Below are 19,799 nucleotides of genomic sequence, written 5' to 3'. Positions count from 1 at the left end.
GTTGATATAGACAGCAGGACGGTGGCCATGGAAGTTGGAACCCGCTAAGGAGTGTGTAACAACCCACCTGCCGAATCAACTAGCCCTGAAAATGGATGGCGCTGGAGCGTCGGGCCCATACCCGGCCGTCGCCGGCAGCGAGACGCGCTTGGAGGTGCGCTCAGCGCAGCTCCCATATGGTTGCGCACTGGTGTGCGTCTGGGTCGTGACAGCGTGGCACGCGAATGTCTGTGCTGCATTGGATCAGTCTCCTTTCTTTAACAGGCAAAAGCTTTATAACCTCACTAATGCCTTGCATCGTCTATATTAGATATATAACAACGGGCGGGTGCGGTTCTGATCAAATGTTAGATCGGGTGGATGGCGGATGGTTGACGACTTTCTGATGTGGTTGCGGATGAAATAATTGCCTATCCGCGCATCTCTACTGAGCAACAACTTGAGGCAGTTTAATGTTGATTAATGTGGGCAGAATTATTATAGTGTTCCCAATGTTAAAAGGATAAAGCCATTGTTTACAAATTTGGTAAATAAATAACCAAAAATGTATATTTTGTTGTTTTCTTACTGTACCGAAAATTAACCGAACCGTGACCTCTAAACCGAGGTACGTACCGAACCGAAATTTTTGTGTACCGTTACATTCCTAATCACTACATGTGGCGTTATAGAGCTGTATTAAAAATATTTGACGTCCATTATGTTTATTGCTAATGTTTATGTCCTGAGCAAAACTAACATTTGTTAGAAATATTGGTTAAAGTTATTCATGTTGCTAGCTTGCTAGCACGTAGCTAATAAGCATATTTGCTACACAGCTGCTTACCTCTTATAGTTTTTTTCCCAGCTGTATTTGTAGGGAAATATTGCAGTAAATGTTTACATGTGTGGACCTATCATGAAAACGGAGAAGCCTTAACGTAAACTAAGCTTCGGTAAAACAAATGACGTCGCCGCGGTGTTACAACCATGCCCTCCTTTTCGGTTGTTATCGCGAGGAAGTGAAATGAAGCGAGAGTGTTTTTCTACGTCGACGCTTCCAGAGAGCCGTAAGTAATGTCTTCTGGGGCTTGGACGCGCCGACACACATCGCTGCTTACATGATTTTTTTAATTTTTAATTTTTTGAGCGTTTTTTTGCCGCCACAATTCTGCTTGACGTCGTTCCCGCGCATTTGTCTCCACCAGACTGCCGTCTTCAGGGTTTGGACAGCGCCCGCTTCTTTCTTCTTCTCAGGCAGCGTCGCACACATGGAGCCCCGCGTTGTGTGATCCCGGGAAGGGGTTGGAAAGCTCCGGGCGAATAGCACACACGCCATCCCCCCCGCGATGGTACCGTCTCCCCGGACTCGGTGACGGCCGAAGCATGGTGCCCTCTGGCCGGGGGAGGTGGATTTATCGCACGCTGTCCCCAGAAAGGCGATACCGGTGCTCGACGGATTGGTCAGCCCACTCATCTTCTTCACTGCCGGGGCAAATGAGTCACGACCACCGCACGTTCCGCGATGTAGAGCCGGCAAACACGGGAGGTTAGTGTGCCTTTCCTTCATTTCTTCCTTCCTGCCTCCATTTCTTGTGTTGCTTGAATCACAAAGAAGAATCTCACCGAGGGGGGCCTCGCTTGACGTGATGGCAAATATGTCCTGATGAGGACGAGCTTGTGCCAAAATAGACTAGGACGGAGATAATAATGAATTAGATGAGGCAATTCTTGAAGTGTGAATGCTCCAATGCTGAAGTTGAACTGAAATGCTGACAAAATGTAAGAATAGTTTGTATGTTGGAATGCTTTGCATGTTGAAGAGTTTGAATTTCCAGGAAAAACGGAATTTGGTTTGGAACTTGGGAAATTGTTAGTTGGATGAGTGGAATGTGTTGATGTTGGAATGGTTTGAATAGGTTGAAAAATGTGGGAATTGTGGAAGTTTAAAAAAAGGACAATTCATTTTGAATGGGGTGAATGTCCCCGAAAACTGGGAGTTCTTGGAAATCCGGGAATTTTTTTAAACTGTTGAAGGAGAGAACACAATTTTGAATAGCCGGAATATTGCGGAGTTTGAATCGGATGACAAATGTGGGAAGTGTGAAACTTTGAAAAATGCCCCACTCATTTCAATGGAAATTTGGGAATTTCGGGAATTTTTTGGAAAATGTTAAGACTTGAATGTTCTGAATGAGTTGAAATGGTTGGTGTTGGACTTTTTCAAATCGGTCGAGAAATGTTGTAGTAGTAACAGTTTGAATTGAGAAATGGTATTAAGGAATTTCGAGGAAAACCGGGAATTTTTCCAGTTCAAAAAAACAACTGCGTTTTTTGTCCTGATTAAGAGGTATTTTTTGCCGGTGGAACGGTTGATAAGTGGGTTGAAAAATGTGGAAGGAGTAATCGCCAGAACAAAGGGTCAAAAAAGGGTTTGAAAAAAAAAGGGAATTCCTGGAAAAAAAAATTAACTTGGAAAAATGATAGTTTGAATGTCCAGGATGAGTGGAATATGTTGAAGGGGGAATGGTTTGAATCGGTTGAAAAAATTTGAGTTGTAATGGTTTGTATCGAAAGGAAAAATGTGGGAATTGTGGAACTTTGAAAAATGTCCCATTCATTTCAATGGGAATTTCATGGAAATTTGAGAATTTCGGGAAAAGTGGGAATTTTGAAAAAAAAAAAAAAGGGAATTCAGGGAATTCCTGGAATTTTTTTGAACATAGAAAAATCATACTTTGAATGTGCAGGATTAGTGGAATATGTTGAAGGTGGAATGGTTTGAATCAGTTGAAAATTGTGGAAATGGTGGAAGTTTGAAAAATGGCCAATTCATTTTAAATGGGGAAAAAAATTCCCGGAAAACCTGGAATTCTGGGAATTTGTCAAGGTAAAGCCTGCGATTCCCGAATAGGCTGAACAGTCTGAAGTTGGAACGGTTTGAATCGGGTGAAAAATGTGAAAGGTAGAGCGCACCAAAAGAAGGAGAAGAAGAAGTTTAATAAATAGATGAATTTTGGTGTAGAAAACCATATGTGTGAATCTTTTGTAACATTCACACAATTATAAAAAGAGTCAACTCCCACATTTCACATGTGCAGCTTTCACATTCCTAGAAGTGCTTTATCTTGGAGACATGGTCGTCTACTAAGGCAGCAATTTATTGTGTGAATGGTTTTCCAGGGCATTTTTCCCATTCAAAATGAATTGGCAATTTTTCTAACTTTTCCCATTTCCACATTTTTCCACTTATTCAAACCATTCCACCTTCAACACCTTCCACCATTCTGGAAATTTAAGATACCCTTTTTCCAAGTTAAAAAAAAATCCAGGATTTTCCAGAATTACTGGTTTTCCAAAGCCCTATTTCCACCCTTTTTTTCTGTCGACTACGCTTCCCACATTTTTCAACCCATTTCAACCGTCAAAACATTCCACTTAATCAGGACTGTACAAATTCCCAGTTTTCCCAAAATTCCAGGAATTTCAATTCTCAATTCAACATGTTACTACTTCAACATTTCTCGACAGATTTGAAAAATGCTGACAGAATGTAGTATGAATGCAAGAATAGTTTGAATGTTGGAATGGTTTAAACGCTGAAATGGTTTGAATGTTGGAATTGTTTGAATGTTGAAGAGTTTTCATTTCCAGGAAAACCGGAATTTGGTTTGGAACTTGGGAAAGTGTTAGTTTGAATGCCCAGGATGAGTGGAAATGTGTTAATGTTGGAATGTTTTGAATAGGTTGAAAAATGTGGGAATTGTACAACTTGGAAAAATGTCCCATTCATTTCAATGGGAACTTCCTAGAAATTTGGGAATTTCGGGAAACGCGGGATTTTAAAAAAAATTAATTGAGCATGAATGTCCTAAATGAACTGAATTGGTTGATGTTGGAATTGTTTAAATCTGGCAAGAAATGTTAAAGTAGTAAATGGTATTAGGGAATTTCGGGAATTTTTTTGAAAATGGTAAAAAACTTGAGTGGTCTCAATGAGTTGAAATGTTTGGTGTTGGAATTGTTTAAATCGGTCAAAAAATGTTGAATTAGTAACAGTTTTTAATTGAGAAATTTCTGGAAAACCGGGAATTTTTCCGTAAGCAACTGGGTTTTGAATATTAGTAGTGTTTTGACGGTGGAACGGTTGAAATGGGTGGAAAAAGGTGAAAGGAGTAGTCGAACTTAAGGGTGGAAATAGTACTAAAAAACGAGAATTCCTTGGAAATTTGTTAAAAATGTGGGAAATGGTAGTTTGAATGCCTAGGATGAGTTGAATGTCTTGAAAGTAATGGTTTGAATGTGGGAATTGTGGAAGTTTGGAAAATGGCCAATTTATTCTGAATGGGGAAAATGCAAAAAAAAAAAAAAAGGAATTATGGAAATTCCGGGAATTGTTTTTATAATTGTTGAAGCACAGCACATAATTCCCGAACAGGCTGAATATTTTGAAGTTGGCACAGTTGGAATCAGATGAAAAATGTGGGAGTTGTAGAACTTTGAAGAATGCCCCATTGATTTCAATGGGAATTTCCCCCAAAATTGGGAGTTTCGAGAAAAGCGGTAATTTTTTTGAAAATGTTAAAAACTTGAATGGTCTGAATGACTTGAAATGGTTGGTGTTGGAATTTTTCAAATCAGTTGAGAAATGTTGAAGTAGTGACATGTTGAATTGAGAATTGGAATTACAGAATTCCTGGAATTTTGGGAAAACTGGGAATTTTTCCAGTCCTAATTAAGAGGAATGTTTTGACGGTGGAACGGTTGAAGTGGGTTGAAAAATATGGGAGTAGTTGCCAGCAAAAAGGGTGGAAATAGGGCTTTGGGAAACCAGTAATTCTGGAAAATCCTGGAATTCTTTTGAACTTGGAAAAAGGGTATCTTAAATTTCTAGAATGGTGGAAGGTGTTGACCACTTATTCAAAATGGTTTGAATAAGTGGAAAAATGTCGAAATGGTAAAAGTTAGAAAAATGGCCAATTCATTTTGAATGGGGAAAAATGCCCCGGAAATCCATTCACACAATAAATTGCTGCCTTAGTAGACGACCATGTCTCCAAGATAAAGCACTTCTAGGAATGTGAAAGCTGCACATGTGAAATGTGGGAGTTGACTCTTTTTATAATTGTGTGAATGTTACAAAAGATTCACACATATGGTTTTCTACACCAAAATTCATCTATTTATTAAACTTCTTCTTCTCCTTCTTTTGATGTGCTCTACCTTCCACATTTTCACCCGATTCAAACCGTTCCAAGTTCAAACTGTTCAGCCCATTCGGGAATCGCAGGGTTTCCCTTGACAAATTCCCAGATTTCCCAGAATTCCAGGTTTTCCGGGAATTTTTTCTCCATTTAAAATGAATTGGCCATTTTTCCAAACTTCCACCATTTCCACATTTTTCAACCGATTCAAACCATTACACCTTAAACATATTCCACTCATCCTGCACATTCAAACTATGATTTTTACAAATTCAAAACAATTCCAGGAATTCCTAGAATTCCCTTTTTGTTTTTTCTAACCTTTTTTTTCAAATTCCCCCTTTTCCCGAAATTCCCAAATTTCCATGAAATTCCCATTGAAATGAATGGGACATTTTTCAAAGTTCCACAATTCCCACATTTTTCATTCGATACAAACCGTTACAACTCAAATATTTTCAACTGATTCAAACCATTGCACCTTCCAACATATTCCACTCATCCTGGACATTCAAACTATCATTTTTCCAAGTTAAAAAAAAATTCAGGTATTCCCAGAATTCCCTTTTTTTCAAACCCTTTTTTGACCCTTTGTTCTGGCGATTACTCCTTCCACATTTTTCAACCGTTCTACCGTCAAAACATTCTTATTAATCAGGACAAAAAACGCAGTTGTTTTGTGAACTGGAAAAATTCCCGGTTTTCCCCGAAATTCCTTAATACCATTTCTCAGTTAAAACTGTTACTACTTCAACATTTCTCGACCGATTTGAAAAAGTCCGACACCAACCATTTCAACTCATTCAGAACATTCAAGTCTTAACATTTTCCAAAAAATTCCCGAAATTTCCAAATTTCCATTGAAATGAGTGGGACATTTTTCAAAGTTTCACACTTCCCACATTTGTCATCCGATTCAAACTCCGCAGTATTCAGCCTGTTCAAAATTGTGTTGTCTCGTTCAACAGTTTAAAAAAATTCCCGGATTTCCAAGAATTCCCAGTTTTCAGGGACATTCACCCCATTCAAAATTAATTGTCCTATTTTTAAACTTCCACAATTCCCACATTTTTCAACCTATTCAAACCATTCCAACATCAACACATTCCACTCATCCAACTAACAATTTCCCAAGTTCCAAACCAAATTCCGTTTTTCCTGGAAATTCAAACTCTTCAACATTCAAAGCATTCCAACATACAAACTATTCTTACATTTTGTCAGCATTTTAGCTCAACTTCAGCATTGGAGCATTCACACCCAATTCCTTCAGGAATTGCCTCATCTAGTATTCAGGATGAATTGCATCTGCAAATTTGAACATAATAAAATGGGATAGCACGCATTGGAAGGCAACAAGCATCCAAGCAAGTATTGTGCAAATATTGTGGCCGAATACGGCATCATTCTGCACTTAGCCTTAACCAATATTTTAGCTTTACTAAATAAAGTTTCAAACGTGCCATAAAAACTAAATACAGTAGTACCTCATCTTACAAGTTTAATTGGTTCTAAGACGGAGCGCTTAACTCAAAACACTTGGATTTTCCTTGGAGAGATGAGAGTGGACTAGCTGCTTCTCCGTCAAACACACCATCATCAGCTTCTCCCTATTTTCATGGATAAATGTCTGTCGTTTAGATATTATTTTAAAGTCTTTGGCTGACTTTTTTTTTTTCCCTACATGTCCTGTCCAGCCACTCAGGCAAATCATATTGTTGATGTAGATATCCATATCTGCAGATTTACTTTACGAAAGAGAACTGTGAGATATTTTTCGTTGCCTTATTAATATCTGACTTTATTAAATGGATTTATTAAGTTTGGCGCAGCCGGACCGGCTCAAGACAGGATAGAAAGAATGAAGAAAGGGGGATATTGCGAAGACAGAAAGCGGATAAGACAGAGAGAAACAAGAATACAAAAAACAAAATCAACAACAAAACACCACCAGCAAATAGGATATATACAAATATGATACCTAAAAAGGTAACAAAGAACCCGTTAATGAAGTAGATAGCAATAACACAAGAAATGACAAAGAACATTATTGCTCTACAAATGAAGAAATAAAAATACCAGAAATAACACTATTGATAAGGAATAATAATAATTACCTCTATCTCAACATTACAATGTTTTAGCTATATTTAATAAAGTTTCAAACATGCCATGCAAACTAAATATAGTAGTACTTCATCTTACATTAGTTCTGTGACAGAGCTCTTAACGCTTCTCTGTCAAACACACCATCAGCAGCTTCTCCATGGATATTATTTTAAGGTCTTTGGCTGAGGTTACACTCTTTCTGCTTCGGTATGGTGCAGACTCGGAGTGCTCCGTTCTCACTGCTTCGCCAGGTCAACTACACTTGTGTTTCTTAACCGATTGTTGCTGTACTCAGCTGTAATACCCTTTTCCACCATGTGTGGCAGTAATGACTATCTCAAACAAAGCTGGAGCTAAAGTCTTAGAGAAGTTTATTCACCACAAAAATTATAACTAAAGTAGTGAAGCTGTATTTTTATTTGCACTTAAAATGTATTTACAGTTTAGTTAAGAAACATTCATTATTAATTAAATTATTTATTTAAAAATTGTTCATCAGTTATTTATTAGTCGCTTCTTATGCAGTACATTTGATTAGTATTTATTTTTCTAATCAGTCTCACCTAAGCCTAAGTTTATGTGTTAAATAAATAATCATCTTTGTGATTAACACATGGTTTATTATCATTTGACAAGGTTGTAAACTGGCAAGTTAGATATAATATATGAACAGCATTAAAATCGTGTAAGATTACTAAGTCAGTGTTAATATTTGAGTGGGCCCTTCTGTACAGTGGAAAAGTTGGCTCCTGAGCTAAAACAAGGGTAAGGACCCCTGGATTACACGATCATATTTCTGATGATTTCTTTCTTAAATTTAATGAATATCATCCCCCTCTTTTTCTCAGTACCGTCTTTCGTTCTTCGGTCCAATGGCTGGAAAACAAAGTTATGTCCATCTCTAGCTATAAACTAGTGCTAACAAGTAAGACCAGATGTTTTGGCCGGATCACGGGCCTCACCGTGACATTTCCTACGCCAACTAATGGCGCGGATGCTTGTAACTTACATTTTTGCTTGCAACTTGAAGAATAACAAATAGCCGAGAGGCAGCGCTTATCTCAAAACACTCTTAAGTTGAAGTACTACTTTACACGTAGTGATTATGATATGAAACTGCATTGTAATGCATGATACACACACACCATATAATGATAGACATTGTGTATACCGTATATTGGGCTTATCTGCAGTAAATAAGTATATACAATACATGGGCAACTATTGCATCAACAGCAAGTTGTACTACAATAATAATGAATAATAATGGATTCGATTTTATATCGCGCTTTTCTATTATTAGATACTCAAAGCGCTCACAGAGAAGTGAGAACCCATCATTCATTCACACCTGGTGGTGGTAAGCTACATTTGTAACCACAGCTGCCCTGGGGTAGACTGACTGAAGCGAGGCTGTCAGTTTGCGCCTACTGCCCCTCCGACCACCACCTATCATTCATTCACCAGTGTGAGCGGCACCAGGGGCAAGGGTGAAGTGTCCTGCCCAAGGACACAACGATTTGGATGTCAAGAGGCGGGGAGCGAACCTGCAACCCTCAGGTTTCTGGCACGGCCGCTCTACCCACTACGCCACACCGCCCCTTACCAAGTAGTATACATGCCATTTGAAAATGTAGTCAGTTAATGTTTTAGCAGTACTTTATTTGCATGAGTTGTGCAACTGTATACTGTATGTGTATATATATATATATATATATATATATATATATATATATATATATATATATATATATATACATATACACATACACACACACAGTACAGGCCAAAAGTTTGGACACACCTTTTCATTCAATGCGTTTTCTTTATTTTCATGACTATTTACATTGTAGCTTATCATTGAAGGCATCAAAACTATGAATGAACACATGATTACTGCTTTGCACACTCTTGGCATTCTCTCGAAGAGCTTCAAGAGGTAGTCACCTGCAATGGTTTTCCAACAGTCTTGAAGCTCATGGAGAGAATGCCAAGAGTGTGCAAAGCAGTAGTCAGAGCATAGGGTGGCTAATATGAAGAAACTAGAATATAAAACGTGTTTTCAGTTATTTCACCTTTTTTTGTTAAGTACATAACTCCACATGTGTTCATTCATAGTTTTGATGTGACAATCTACAATGTAAATAGTCATGAAAATAAAGATTGAATGAGAAGGTGTGTCCAAACTTTTGGCCTGTACTGTATGTATTGATGTTGTCATTTGTATGTGCGGTGTGAAAAGTTGAACTCTGAGCACATGTTCTAGCATCAGCGTATTGTACTGTATTATAATACACAAGTATATAGAATACCGTTGATTAACTTTACATCCTGACACTGACTGAAAGCAGCGAGCGTCCTGTGGCACCCATGCAAAGTGGCTTGTCACTTAACCCATTTCAATGGCCTTCTATCCCGTGGCACAATGAGCTAGCTATAGCTCGTAAGCATCCTTCCACACTTGCTATGCAAGAGGTGTGACCATCTTCAGCCCCCCTGATTCACAGAGCGGAGCGTATATTAAAGGAGATTTAAAATCCATTACAGTTTAGTGCTCCCTGGGAAAATAGTTAAACAGAGCATGCAGGCAAAGGTTAGAGGAGAGACCCACCAGGAAGTAGAAGTGTTTAAAAAAAAAAAGTGTAACTGATAAATTTGTGAATGTCAGTTTATTTATCACAGTTTGTGTGCATTCCTGTTCTAATGTTATTGTCTTCTGTATTTTGCTGCACAAGGTGTGGAAGGAGCCAGTTCAGTGCTGTGGTGAATAGACATTGCGGCTGATTTAGTGTAAACGTCCACTATTCCGAAGCCTTTCAACATGAGCAACCACAAGTAAGTATGCTAAACACATTTCTTGTATAGAAGAGGCTGTGAAATCCTCAATCTTTATTGACGAACACGCCATCTCATGCATAAGGGCATCTCAGCGTGGCGGGAAATGATTAGCTCAATGGGACCTGCGTATTCTCCTGTGAAGGGACTTTGGGCCTCATCTACAGTGGAACATCTCCGCTATCTCCTGTCTCCGCTGGCACCTTTTAGCATTCATGAGGGATGCTCACTTGTCACTTGTCTTATTAATAATTACTCCTGTGTGTGTGTGTGGTCCCCCAGACAAGCCCTGCATTCTGATAACAGCCAAGCTTGGTGCTAAAAGAAGGGAGAAAGGAGAGGGAGGCTGCAGCAGCGTAGAGTGGAACGGAGTTGGTAGGTGGGGGGAAAGTGAATCCAGAGTGGGTTCAGTCAGCTGTGTTCTCTGGTTAAAGGCACAGGGTGCTGAGTACAGTTAGAAACTCAAAGTCAGCACAGTGGCCAATCAGCTCTAAGTAGATAATAGCGGGAAGGTGATGAGGACTGTTTACAAGCGTGATTCAGTGTGGCCCAAAGCGAATGAGGCGACAGATGGAAATCTCCCACGTGGAGAAAGGTCTTTGGAATTTTTTCACCCTGACTACCTTTGAGAAGATGCCTGACTTTGCTGTAGCAGAATCAGAATCAGCTTTATTGTCATTACGCAAGGTAACGAGATTGAGGCCATTCCATACAGTGCGATGTGTGCATGCTAGAAAAACAATGTGTAAATATATAAAAATATAAAAAATATAGAAGTGCAATGAATATGGTGTGAAATGAATATATACATGAAAAAACAAAACAAAAACAGGGTGGTTGGTGGAATGGGTTATTGCACCGAAGAGAAGGCAGTTATGAGGGACAATGGGGCAGTCCGTTCAGGATGGTTATGGCCCTGGGGAAGAAGCTGTTCTTTAGCCTGTTTGTTTTGGTTTTAATGCACCTGTAGCGCTTCCCAGAGGGCAGCAGGTGGAACAGGTCAGAGCCAGGGTGGGTGCTGTCCTTGATGATGGCACTGGCTCTGTTGAGGCAGCGGGAGGTGTAGATGTCCGTCAGAGAGGGGAGAGGGCGGCCGATGATCTTCATTTATGTATTGGAAATAGGGTTGTACAGTATACCGGTACTAGTATAGTATCGCAGTACTAATGAATCAAAAACGGTACTATACTCTGTTTGAAAAGTACCGGTTCGCCATTTATTTTTTTTTACAGGCATGACGCCGTGTCGTCGTCACTTGCTGGTTTTACGAGCAGAGGAGCATGTTCGGCAGCGCGCAATCACAGAGTACTTACAAGCAGACACAGTGTGTAGACAGAAAAGGGAGAATGGACGCATTTTGGCTTAAAAAGTAAAGATAAAGGTGAAGTTATAACACTGAAACACCCTCAGGAAGAGGTGCTTTAAACATGGCTAGCTAGTCAGCGGCTAATGTCCATCCGCAGTCTGCAGTGTTTTAGCTACTTCTAAATCACTAATCCTGGCCTCCATGGCGACAAATAAAGTACGTTTCTTCCAAGTACCATTATCATTGCAGGACGAGGAATAGCTAAACATGCTTCACTACACACCGTAGGAGGATACAAAAGCTCACCGGTGTCACAATGTAAACAAATGCCTTGGGTGGATCTACACCTGACATCCACTGTAATGATACCAAGTACAATAGCATATCTAGTCGACACTACTATGATCAATATTTTTTAAGTCCATATTAATATATGAACTTTAAAAAAACTCAGGAAATATGTCCCTGGACACATGAGAACTTAAATTATGACCAATGTATGATCCTGTAACTACTTGGTATCGGATCGATACCTAAATTTGTGGTATCATCCAAAACTAATGTAAAGTATCAAACAACAGAATAATAAGGGATTATTAAATTTGAACAGAAGTGTAGATAGAACATGTTGAAACAGAAAATAAACAGATATTAACACTAAATGAACAAGTGGATTATTAATTAATTTTTACAGTTTGTCCTTTATAATGTAGACAAAATAATAGGTAGATAAATGACACAATATGTTACTGCATACGTCAGCAGACTAATTAGGAGTCTTTGTTTGTTTACTTACTACTAAAAGACAAGTTGTCTAGTATGTTCACTATTTTATTTAAAGACAAAATTGTTCTTCGATTGCAATAATAAACATATGTTTAATGTACCCTAAGAATTTTTGTTAAAATAAAGCCAATAATGCCATTTTTTATGGTCCCCCTTATTTAGAAAACTATCAAAGTATTGAAATACATTTTGGTACCGGTACCAAAATATTGGTATTGACACAACCCTGTGGAAACAGTGGGAGTTTTTTTTATCCTTATTACATATTTCACACAATTTGTTACACACATCAGTGCATTGCCTTGGATTTGTCAGAAAACATCTAACTTGGCCTCCCATGTCACGGAATCGGATGTAGATCAGTGTGACGATCCAAAGCATACCACATCAAGAGTTTAACATGATGGAGGCAGTGTTACGACATGTGCATGTATGGCGGTTAATGGAGCAAGATCACTTGTTTATTGATGATCAGACCGCGGACAGAATGACTTTAGAAGGGTATTCATTATACATTTACTATTGACATATACGTGTATTGTGGTTGTAATTTGCAGTGTGTAGAACTGTACCGTCTGCATTTTAGTTAGAGCTAACAGCTTAGTAAGATCATCAAAGTGCTAAAACACAATGATTTCAGTTTGATGCAGTGCAATTTTACGCCACTGTAAAACCAACATTTCCATATTTTAAGATGAAAAGTAGGCCTTTTTTTTGCATCTGAGTGTGCAAGTGTACCTAATAAAAGTGAGAATATACATAATTAACTCTAAAAATCATTTGTCAAGTACAGTAATATCTCAATTTACAAGCTTAATTGGTTCAGCGACAGAGCTCTTAACTCAAAACACCACGCATCCATCCATTTTCTACCGTTTGTCCTTGGGGTGACGGGGGTGGCTGGAGCCTATCCCAGCTGCATCCGGGCGGAAGACGGTGTACACCTTGGACAAGTCGCCACCTCATCGCAGGGCCAACACAGATAGACAACATTCACACTCACATTCACAAACTAGGCCCAATTTAGTGTTGTCAATCAACCTATCCCCATGTGCATGTCTTTAGAGGTGGGAGGAGCCTATCTCCAGGTGCATGTCTTTGGAGGTGGGAGGAGCCTATCCCCAGGTGCATGTCTTTGGAGGTGGGAGGAAGCCAAAGTACCGGAGGGAACCCACACAGTCACGGGGAGAACATGCAAACTCCAACTCAAAACACTTGTATCTCAAATCAACATCTCCCATTGAAATCAATTAAAATCAATGAAGTTGGTGCATCAAAATGTAAATATGTAACATTCCTTTTAGATAAGCAATATTGCATAAAAAATGCAATAACAAAGTCGTTTTATGAAGTACAATACAGTATTTATCTTGGGAGAGTGGATCTCTTTGATATCTCCCTCCAGCTGTTTCTTTGTCAAACACACCATCAGCTGCTTTTCCATATTTTCATGGATAAATGTCCGGCTTTGGTTATTACTTTCACATTCTTGGCTGACGGTATCGACTAATGCCGCTTCAGTTTGCTGCAGACAAGCAGTGATGTGCTCGAATTGCTTCACCAAGTACGCTTGGTCATGTTTTTGAGGATTTCTTTTTTTAGTTCAATGAATATCATCCACGTCTTCTTCTCAGCACTGTTTTTTTCATTTCCATTGCAATTCTGTGGAAGTTTTTGCAGTTCAAGTGGAGCACACGTGTAAACCGAAGGACCTTCCCACCTCATGACCCACAGCGGGGATTCTTATAACGAACATTTTTTGCATTTAACAATTAGCCGAGAGACCGCTCTTACCTCTAAACACTTATTAGTTTGGGCACTCTTAAGCTGAGATAGCACTTTAATTAACACTTTTTTTGTCAAAGCATAGTGTTAATATCTAATTGTGTGCATAGTTATCTATCAGTCTAGAAAACCTTAAATAAGAATGTACTTCAGTACCAACGCTTGGTTAATAAAGACGCCCCAAAGAACAACTGCACCAGAGTTGTCAATGCAGTAAATTGTGAAGTAAGTACAGGTCAGAGCGACAAAGCTGTGATCCTACAAAATAATGTACTTTGTGTCAGAGCTTGTATCTGAGCTACTGCCGGAGAGTCTGACCTGTCCCTCTGTAATGGATTTGGCACATTTGTCTTGGTTTGCTGATGATATCAAGACAGTGAGTTGCTGTGCTCCGTGGGGCAGCCAAGTGTCTGGATACAAACTTATTGTGCACAGTGGCCGAGTTCCAGACAGCTGGCTGGAAATACGGCGTCTGTTAGCTCTGTTAGCATTGATGCTGTCGGTCTCTTAGAACCTCACCTGAAAAGCTAGCATTTAAACAAGCGCACTCATAAACTAGGAACTTCTGCCAAAGCTTGAACATGTGTCACTTTTGAAATCCCTTAACATCAGAATCGGTTTTATTGGCCAAGTATGTTAAACACACAAAGAATTCGACTTGGTAGTCAGTGCTTGTTTTGTTCAATGCAAAAAACAAAGAAAAATGTGACACTGACGAAAGAACACAGTACAGAGGGAAACATTAAAAAACACAAAGGCCGTTAAAGTATCACAGAGCTGATGAAACGAGCTGCCACTTCAGAGATGCCATTTCTACATACAGCTACAAAACCCAAAACACAAGGACAAAAAAAAGGAACAATTAATACAAGTTGCGCACATATGATTGCACCATGCATAGACAAAAAACAAACATTAACAAAGCAAAATCTCCATTTCATCATCCACATACACCGCATCATCATATGCTGGGGTTGAGCGCAGAGTGGCAAGAGACAGGAACAGACCCAACAAAACAACCAAGAGCGTTTACTCCGTCCTAGGCTGCCCACTAGCTCTCGGCCAATGTCCAGTATGCTCAGATGATTAAGAATCCGTCCAGGGAGACCAAAGTGTCCGATACAAGCTCGTTCAGCCCGGGTTCCAGGAGGCTCGTCCATCCCCCCCATCCCTAGCTCCGCAACCCCATCTCTTCCTCCTTAGCTTCTTCGGTCTCTCCAGGCAAAATGCAGTGTGGCAGAAAGCAAGCATTTGGTCTCCAGAGCAGAAATGGCCATGGCTCCCCGAGGAAGATCCAAAAGTTCACAAAAAGCAACGAGAGGCCACAAAAGTGCAACAAGTCTCGAAAGGGCCCCTTTTTGGACGAAAAATGGCAGACGGACACCAAGACTTCCTGTTTGTTTTCAGGTATGGGATCTTGAGACTTTTACCTGCGGCCCGTCATGATAGGCGTCTTCAACAATTTCCATGTCGATACTTGAAACTGGTAGGAAGGGCTACTTTTTTACTACTTTTAAAGGTGGCGCGAGAGACATTTTTAAAATGTAATTTTCGGGACTCCAAAAGTATAAAATTGTTTGCCAAACCTGACCCACCTGCAAAATTTAGTGAGTTTTTGTGCATGTTAAGGGCCTCAAAAGGCTGTCGAAACGCATCACAAGAATGTCAGGTTCAAACACCGAACTATCTATTACACAAGACAAGAAGAAGGAATCAAGCAGAGACAGAGTTGAATTTTACTCATGAGGAGAGACGTATTGGGCTGTACACTCAGTTACAGTACGCTCTAAGGTACAGTCCCACGTGCTCCTCTAGTTCACATCACTGAGGCTGAGCAGCCCCAGTAGACACAATACATGATTATTCAGAATGGAAATGTGCTGACACTCGTGATTTCGCCCTGTCTCTGTTTTATCTGCTTCGAGGTACTCGGTGTCCGTCCTTGGCTGTCAGCAGGCAGGGTCTGGAACCAAACTGCTGACACGAGACAACTAGCAAAGCAAGACCACATTTTTTGTGCCTTTGCACAGATAGAAAAGTACAACATACCTACTCAGTGGCCTAGTGGTTAGAGTGTCCGTCCTGAGATCGGTAGGTTGGGAGTTCAAATCCCGGTCGAGTCATACCAAAGACTATAAAAATGGGACCCATTACCTCCCTGCTTGGCACTCAGCATCAAGGGTTGGAATTGGGGGTTAAATCACCAAAATGATTCCCGGGCGCAGCCACCGCTGCTGCCCACTGCTCCCCTCACCTCCCAGGGGGTGATCAAGGGTGATGGGTCAAATGCAGAGAATAATTTCGCCACACCTAGTGTGTGTGTGACAATCATTGGTACTTTAACTTTAACTTTAACTTCAGCACAATTGATTATAACTATAGCAACGGCCTTTAAGCATAAGAGTTGTGTGATAACTTATATATAATTATTCTAGCAAAGAACTCAAAATTCCATCTATAGATCATTTTCTACACCTTGTTGTGCTGACAGCTATCACATCCAGTTTGTAGCATGTCCTTGTTTGCATCGCTAAAAAGAATCCGTGTTGAAATGTGAAGTCTTCTCTCTTCGTGCAGGATGCCATTCAGCCACTGCTGCCTTGTGGTCGTAATGGCTGCTTGACCGCTATCTGATTGGCCACAAATGTGATTTTAATGCACTGAACAGTTTGTCTCTGCCATGACTGATTAGTGTCTAGAAGTGCCAGGTGGATAGATGACACATGCAACTCTTTCTACCGTCAGGTTGTAACAACAGGAGATGTTGCACAGGCCAACTGCACCATTGTGAGACAATATAGTTCAAGTGAGCTGTTGATTTATGACAAAGTAACCTTTCAAAGGGTTCATAAAAGCGCTTCTCATCAAAAATCCGGTCCAGCAAAGAGAAAAACCTATTTTTCTTTCCAGGCCTGCTTACATTAACATTTGATGCACCCCCACCACCACCCAAATTTTCAACACCGAGGTTGTACAATGCCAAGCCGATGTCTTTGCCTTGTAACCAATGCCTTTGCCCTATTCACGGTGCCACGCGGGCTGCACTGGGACCAGCGCCAAGACACGTAAGACCCTGCTTGTAGGGTGGCTTCTCCTTGTCCCGTATTGGCTGAGCTTGTTAGAGCACAATCCTCTCTGTGTATTTACATTTTAAGACCTTTCCTGGCAGATAAAATGACAGCTGACCTTACAAAGAATATGTGGTGAGCAAGGGCAAACCTTGTGCCCTTAAATGTCATGTGGAGGAACACATAATATCAGGCTTTTATTGCATCTTTTGTCTGAATATGTAATGGTATTGATTTTCCACTTGATCAAACCTATAGACAACTAATTATGTTCTATGAATGAAGGATAATGTTGCTTGGATCGTTCGATGACCTTCTCTGGTTAGTTTGAGCATCCTTGTATGCGCAGTCAATAGACCAGTTACATACTAAACTAATTCCACGTGTTCATATTTTAAAAGAGGTGAGTAAAAAACATCCTAGTTTTTGGTCGAGTATCGGACTTCCGTATCTGTCCTGCATGACCCGGAACTCTAACGCTCTTCCTGTTGTGTGCTTCAATGACAGGCCCCCTACCCAAGCTGCGTCCTCAGAGCTGGAGGTGATCTCTCAGCAGGTGGAGGAGGACAACCAGCGTGTGGCCCCAGTTAAGCTCGTCAGCTTCTCATACAGAGACTTACCTCTGGCTGCCCTAGATGTGTCCCTTGCTGGATCTCAGCTCATTTCAAACCCAGATGAAGATGATAACAGAGAGGGGTATGTTTCTACTTTGTTTTGTTTCTGCTTTTGATGCGCTGCAGTCAGCTGATGTTTGGATTATGTATTAATGAACTGTCACAGCTTCACCAAATCAAGAAACCCTTGCATTTTTAAAGATTTATGAACTTAGATGGCAAACTAAACAAGACCATTGATCTTCCTAAAAGTACTGGAATTATATATGCATTTTAAAGCCAGAAGTCTGCTTTAGATTGCTGTAATAGGCTGAGGTCAAAGCTTCGATCATAGCATTCGTGCACTAGCAGTGCTACGCTCCAACTGTTTCACTAAGATAGCTCTATCCTGCTTTGATGATTTCTTTCTTTAATTCAATCATCCACTTCAGCTCTGTCCTTGACACTCACTTTCATCATTACCATTGCTGGAAAAAGCAGACCTGGGCAAAATAGGGCCCGTGGGCAACATGCGGCCCGTTAAGATTTTCAATCCGGCCCGCCGGGCGTTCTACAGAGTTTTTTTTTAGACCTTTAACATCAGCCATTATGAACACCTCCCATCCACTACACTCGGACCTGGCGTAGAGAATGAGCACGTTCAGTGGAAGGCTCAGACTCCCAAAATGCAACAAGGAACGACACAGGAAGTCCTTCATACCGACAGCCATCAGACTGTATAATGCATATGTTCCTTTTTGACTGTACTTAAATGTATAATAGACTGCATTTATATTATTCACATGTGAATAATGCTGTATAATAGACTGTATTTGTTATTCACATGTGAATAATGCTGTATAATAGACTGTATTTATATTATTCACATGTAAAAATACCTTAATGTTTATTGTCTATTGTGAGTGAACTGTGGTGCTGAATATCCCCCAGGGATCAATAAAGTACTTTCTATTCTATTCTATTCTATCAAAACTGTAGCCGCCATTATGATGTGCAGTGCTGTTTTTAAATGACCGTAAGTCTTGAACTATAGAAAGTATATCAATGGTTGAAATCTGCGCTTTTGGGTGTTATACAAGTTATTACGGTAATCTACGTCACGGCAGCTCAAACAAGGAACAAAGCAGAGTGGGCGGGGTTTGTTTTCAGTGTCAGAAATAGATGTGGAAGCACATTTTTACAACAAAGTTCTGCATAAAAGTGATAATATATCATATTGTAGGTGTTTATTACCATTTACATTCATATTTTGCTGTTTGTTACATTTTTGTTGTGTTTTGCTTGATTGTAAAAGACACAACTATGGAGGAGCTGGTCTGAGAAGTAAAAGAGGAGCGATGTTCATATGTTGTTGATATTTAGTGTTTTATTGCTCATAGTTAACATTGTAAATCCTAATTTATTTATTTTAATGTATATTTTGGGTGTCCCATTCAGTAAAACAACCTTAAAATTCCATTCTGTTTTTTTTAGGTGGTCTGTCATAACTTTTTTAGAACTCTTTTCGGACATTATTTCTCTCAATGTGGCCCCCGAGTCAAAATATTTGCCCAGGTCTGATCTAAAGCTATGAGCTAATGCTAGTGAGTAAGACCAGATGTTTTAGGTGGATCTTACAGTGTTTACTATGACATTTGCTATGGCAACTAATGGCGGAAATGCTTGTAACTCAAATTTTTGATTGCAACTTAAATCATAACAAAAGGTCGAGAGACAGCTCTTATCTCCAAACACTCTTAGGTTTGGGCACTCTGAATGTGCAAATGCCTAAAATGTAATCACACAATGACTGATGTTGTCTGAAATCTAACCTGCTGCTACTTGTTACTGTATTGTTATTGGCATGTCAGAGTCCAATAAGTCTTGAATTTGGGTGATTTTTTTATTGTCGCGTCACGCTCTGATGTGTTGGCTCACTTTTGCCTCAGCCAGGGTTGGGTTTCTATTCGTATCAATACCCGTCAGAAGATGAGAAGATTTGTTTCCGTCACAATGTAGCAGAGCCCCGTGGCAGTACTTTTTCTTATCACAGTTATTGGCAGTTAGTGGCCCAGTCACCAAGGAAAGAACACACTCATCCTGGGGCATCCTTGTTGCAGGCCCCCCTGGCGCT

General features: G+C 40.0%; 1 protein-coding gene across 1 annotated transcript in view; it reads left to right on the top strand.

Moving 5' to 3' along the window:
* Nucleotides 1–428: 428 nt before the first annotated feature.
* The window catches only part of tmem266 (transmembrane protein 266), a 56,317-nt gene continuing 36,946 nt past the window's right edge, over nucleotides 429–19,799 (top strand). The window contains exons 1-4 of the mRNA XM_061970388.2: nucleotides 429–1,049; nucleotides 1,188–1,528; nucleotides 10,028–10,127; nucleotides 17,580–17,768. Of these exons, the coding sequence (XP_061826372.1) occupies nucleotides 10,114–10,127; nucleotides 17,580–17,768 (203 nt within the window). The 5' untranslated portion in view covers nucleotides 429–1,049; nucleotides 1,188–1,528; nucleotides 10,028–10,113. The remainder of the gene's footprint in view (nucleotides 1,050–1,187; nucleotides 1,529–10,027; nucleotides 10,128–17,579; nucleotides 17,769–19,799) is intronic.

The sequence above is a fragment of the Nerophis lumbriciformis genome, linkage group LG10 (assembly GCF_033978685.3).
Source record: "Nerophis lumbriciformis linkage group LG10, RoL_Nlum_v2.1, whole genome shotgun sequence".
NCBI lineage: Eukaryota > Metazoa > Chordata > Actinopteri > Syngnathiformes > Syngnathidae > Nerophis > Nerophis lumbriciformis.
Note: the sequence above shows the minus strand (reverse complement) of the source record. Positions and strands in the feature narration are given on the sequence as shown.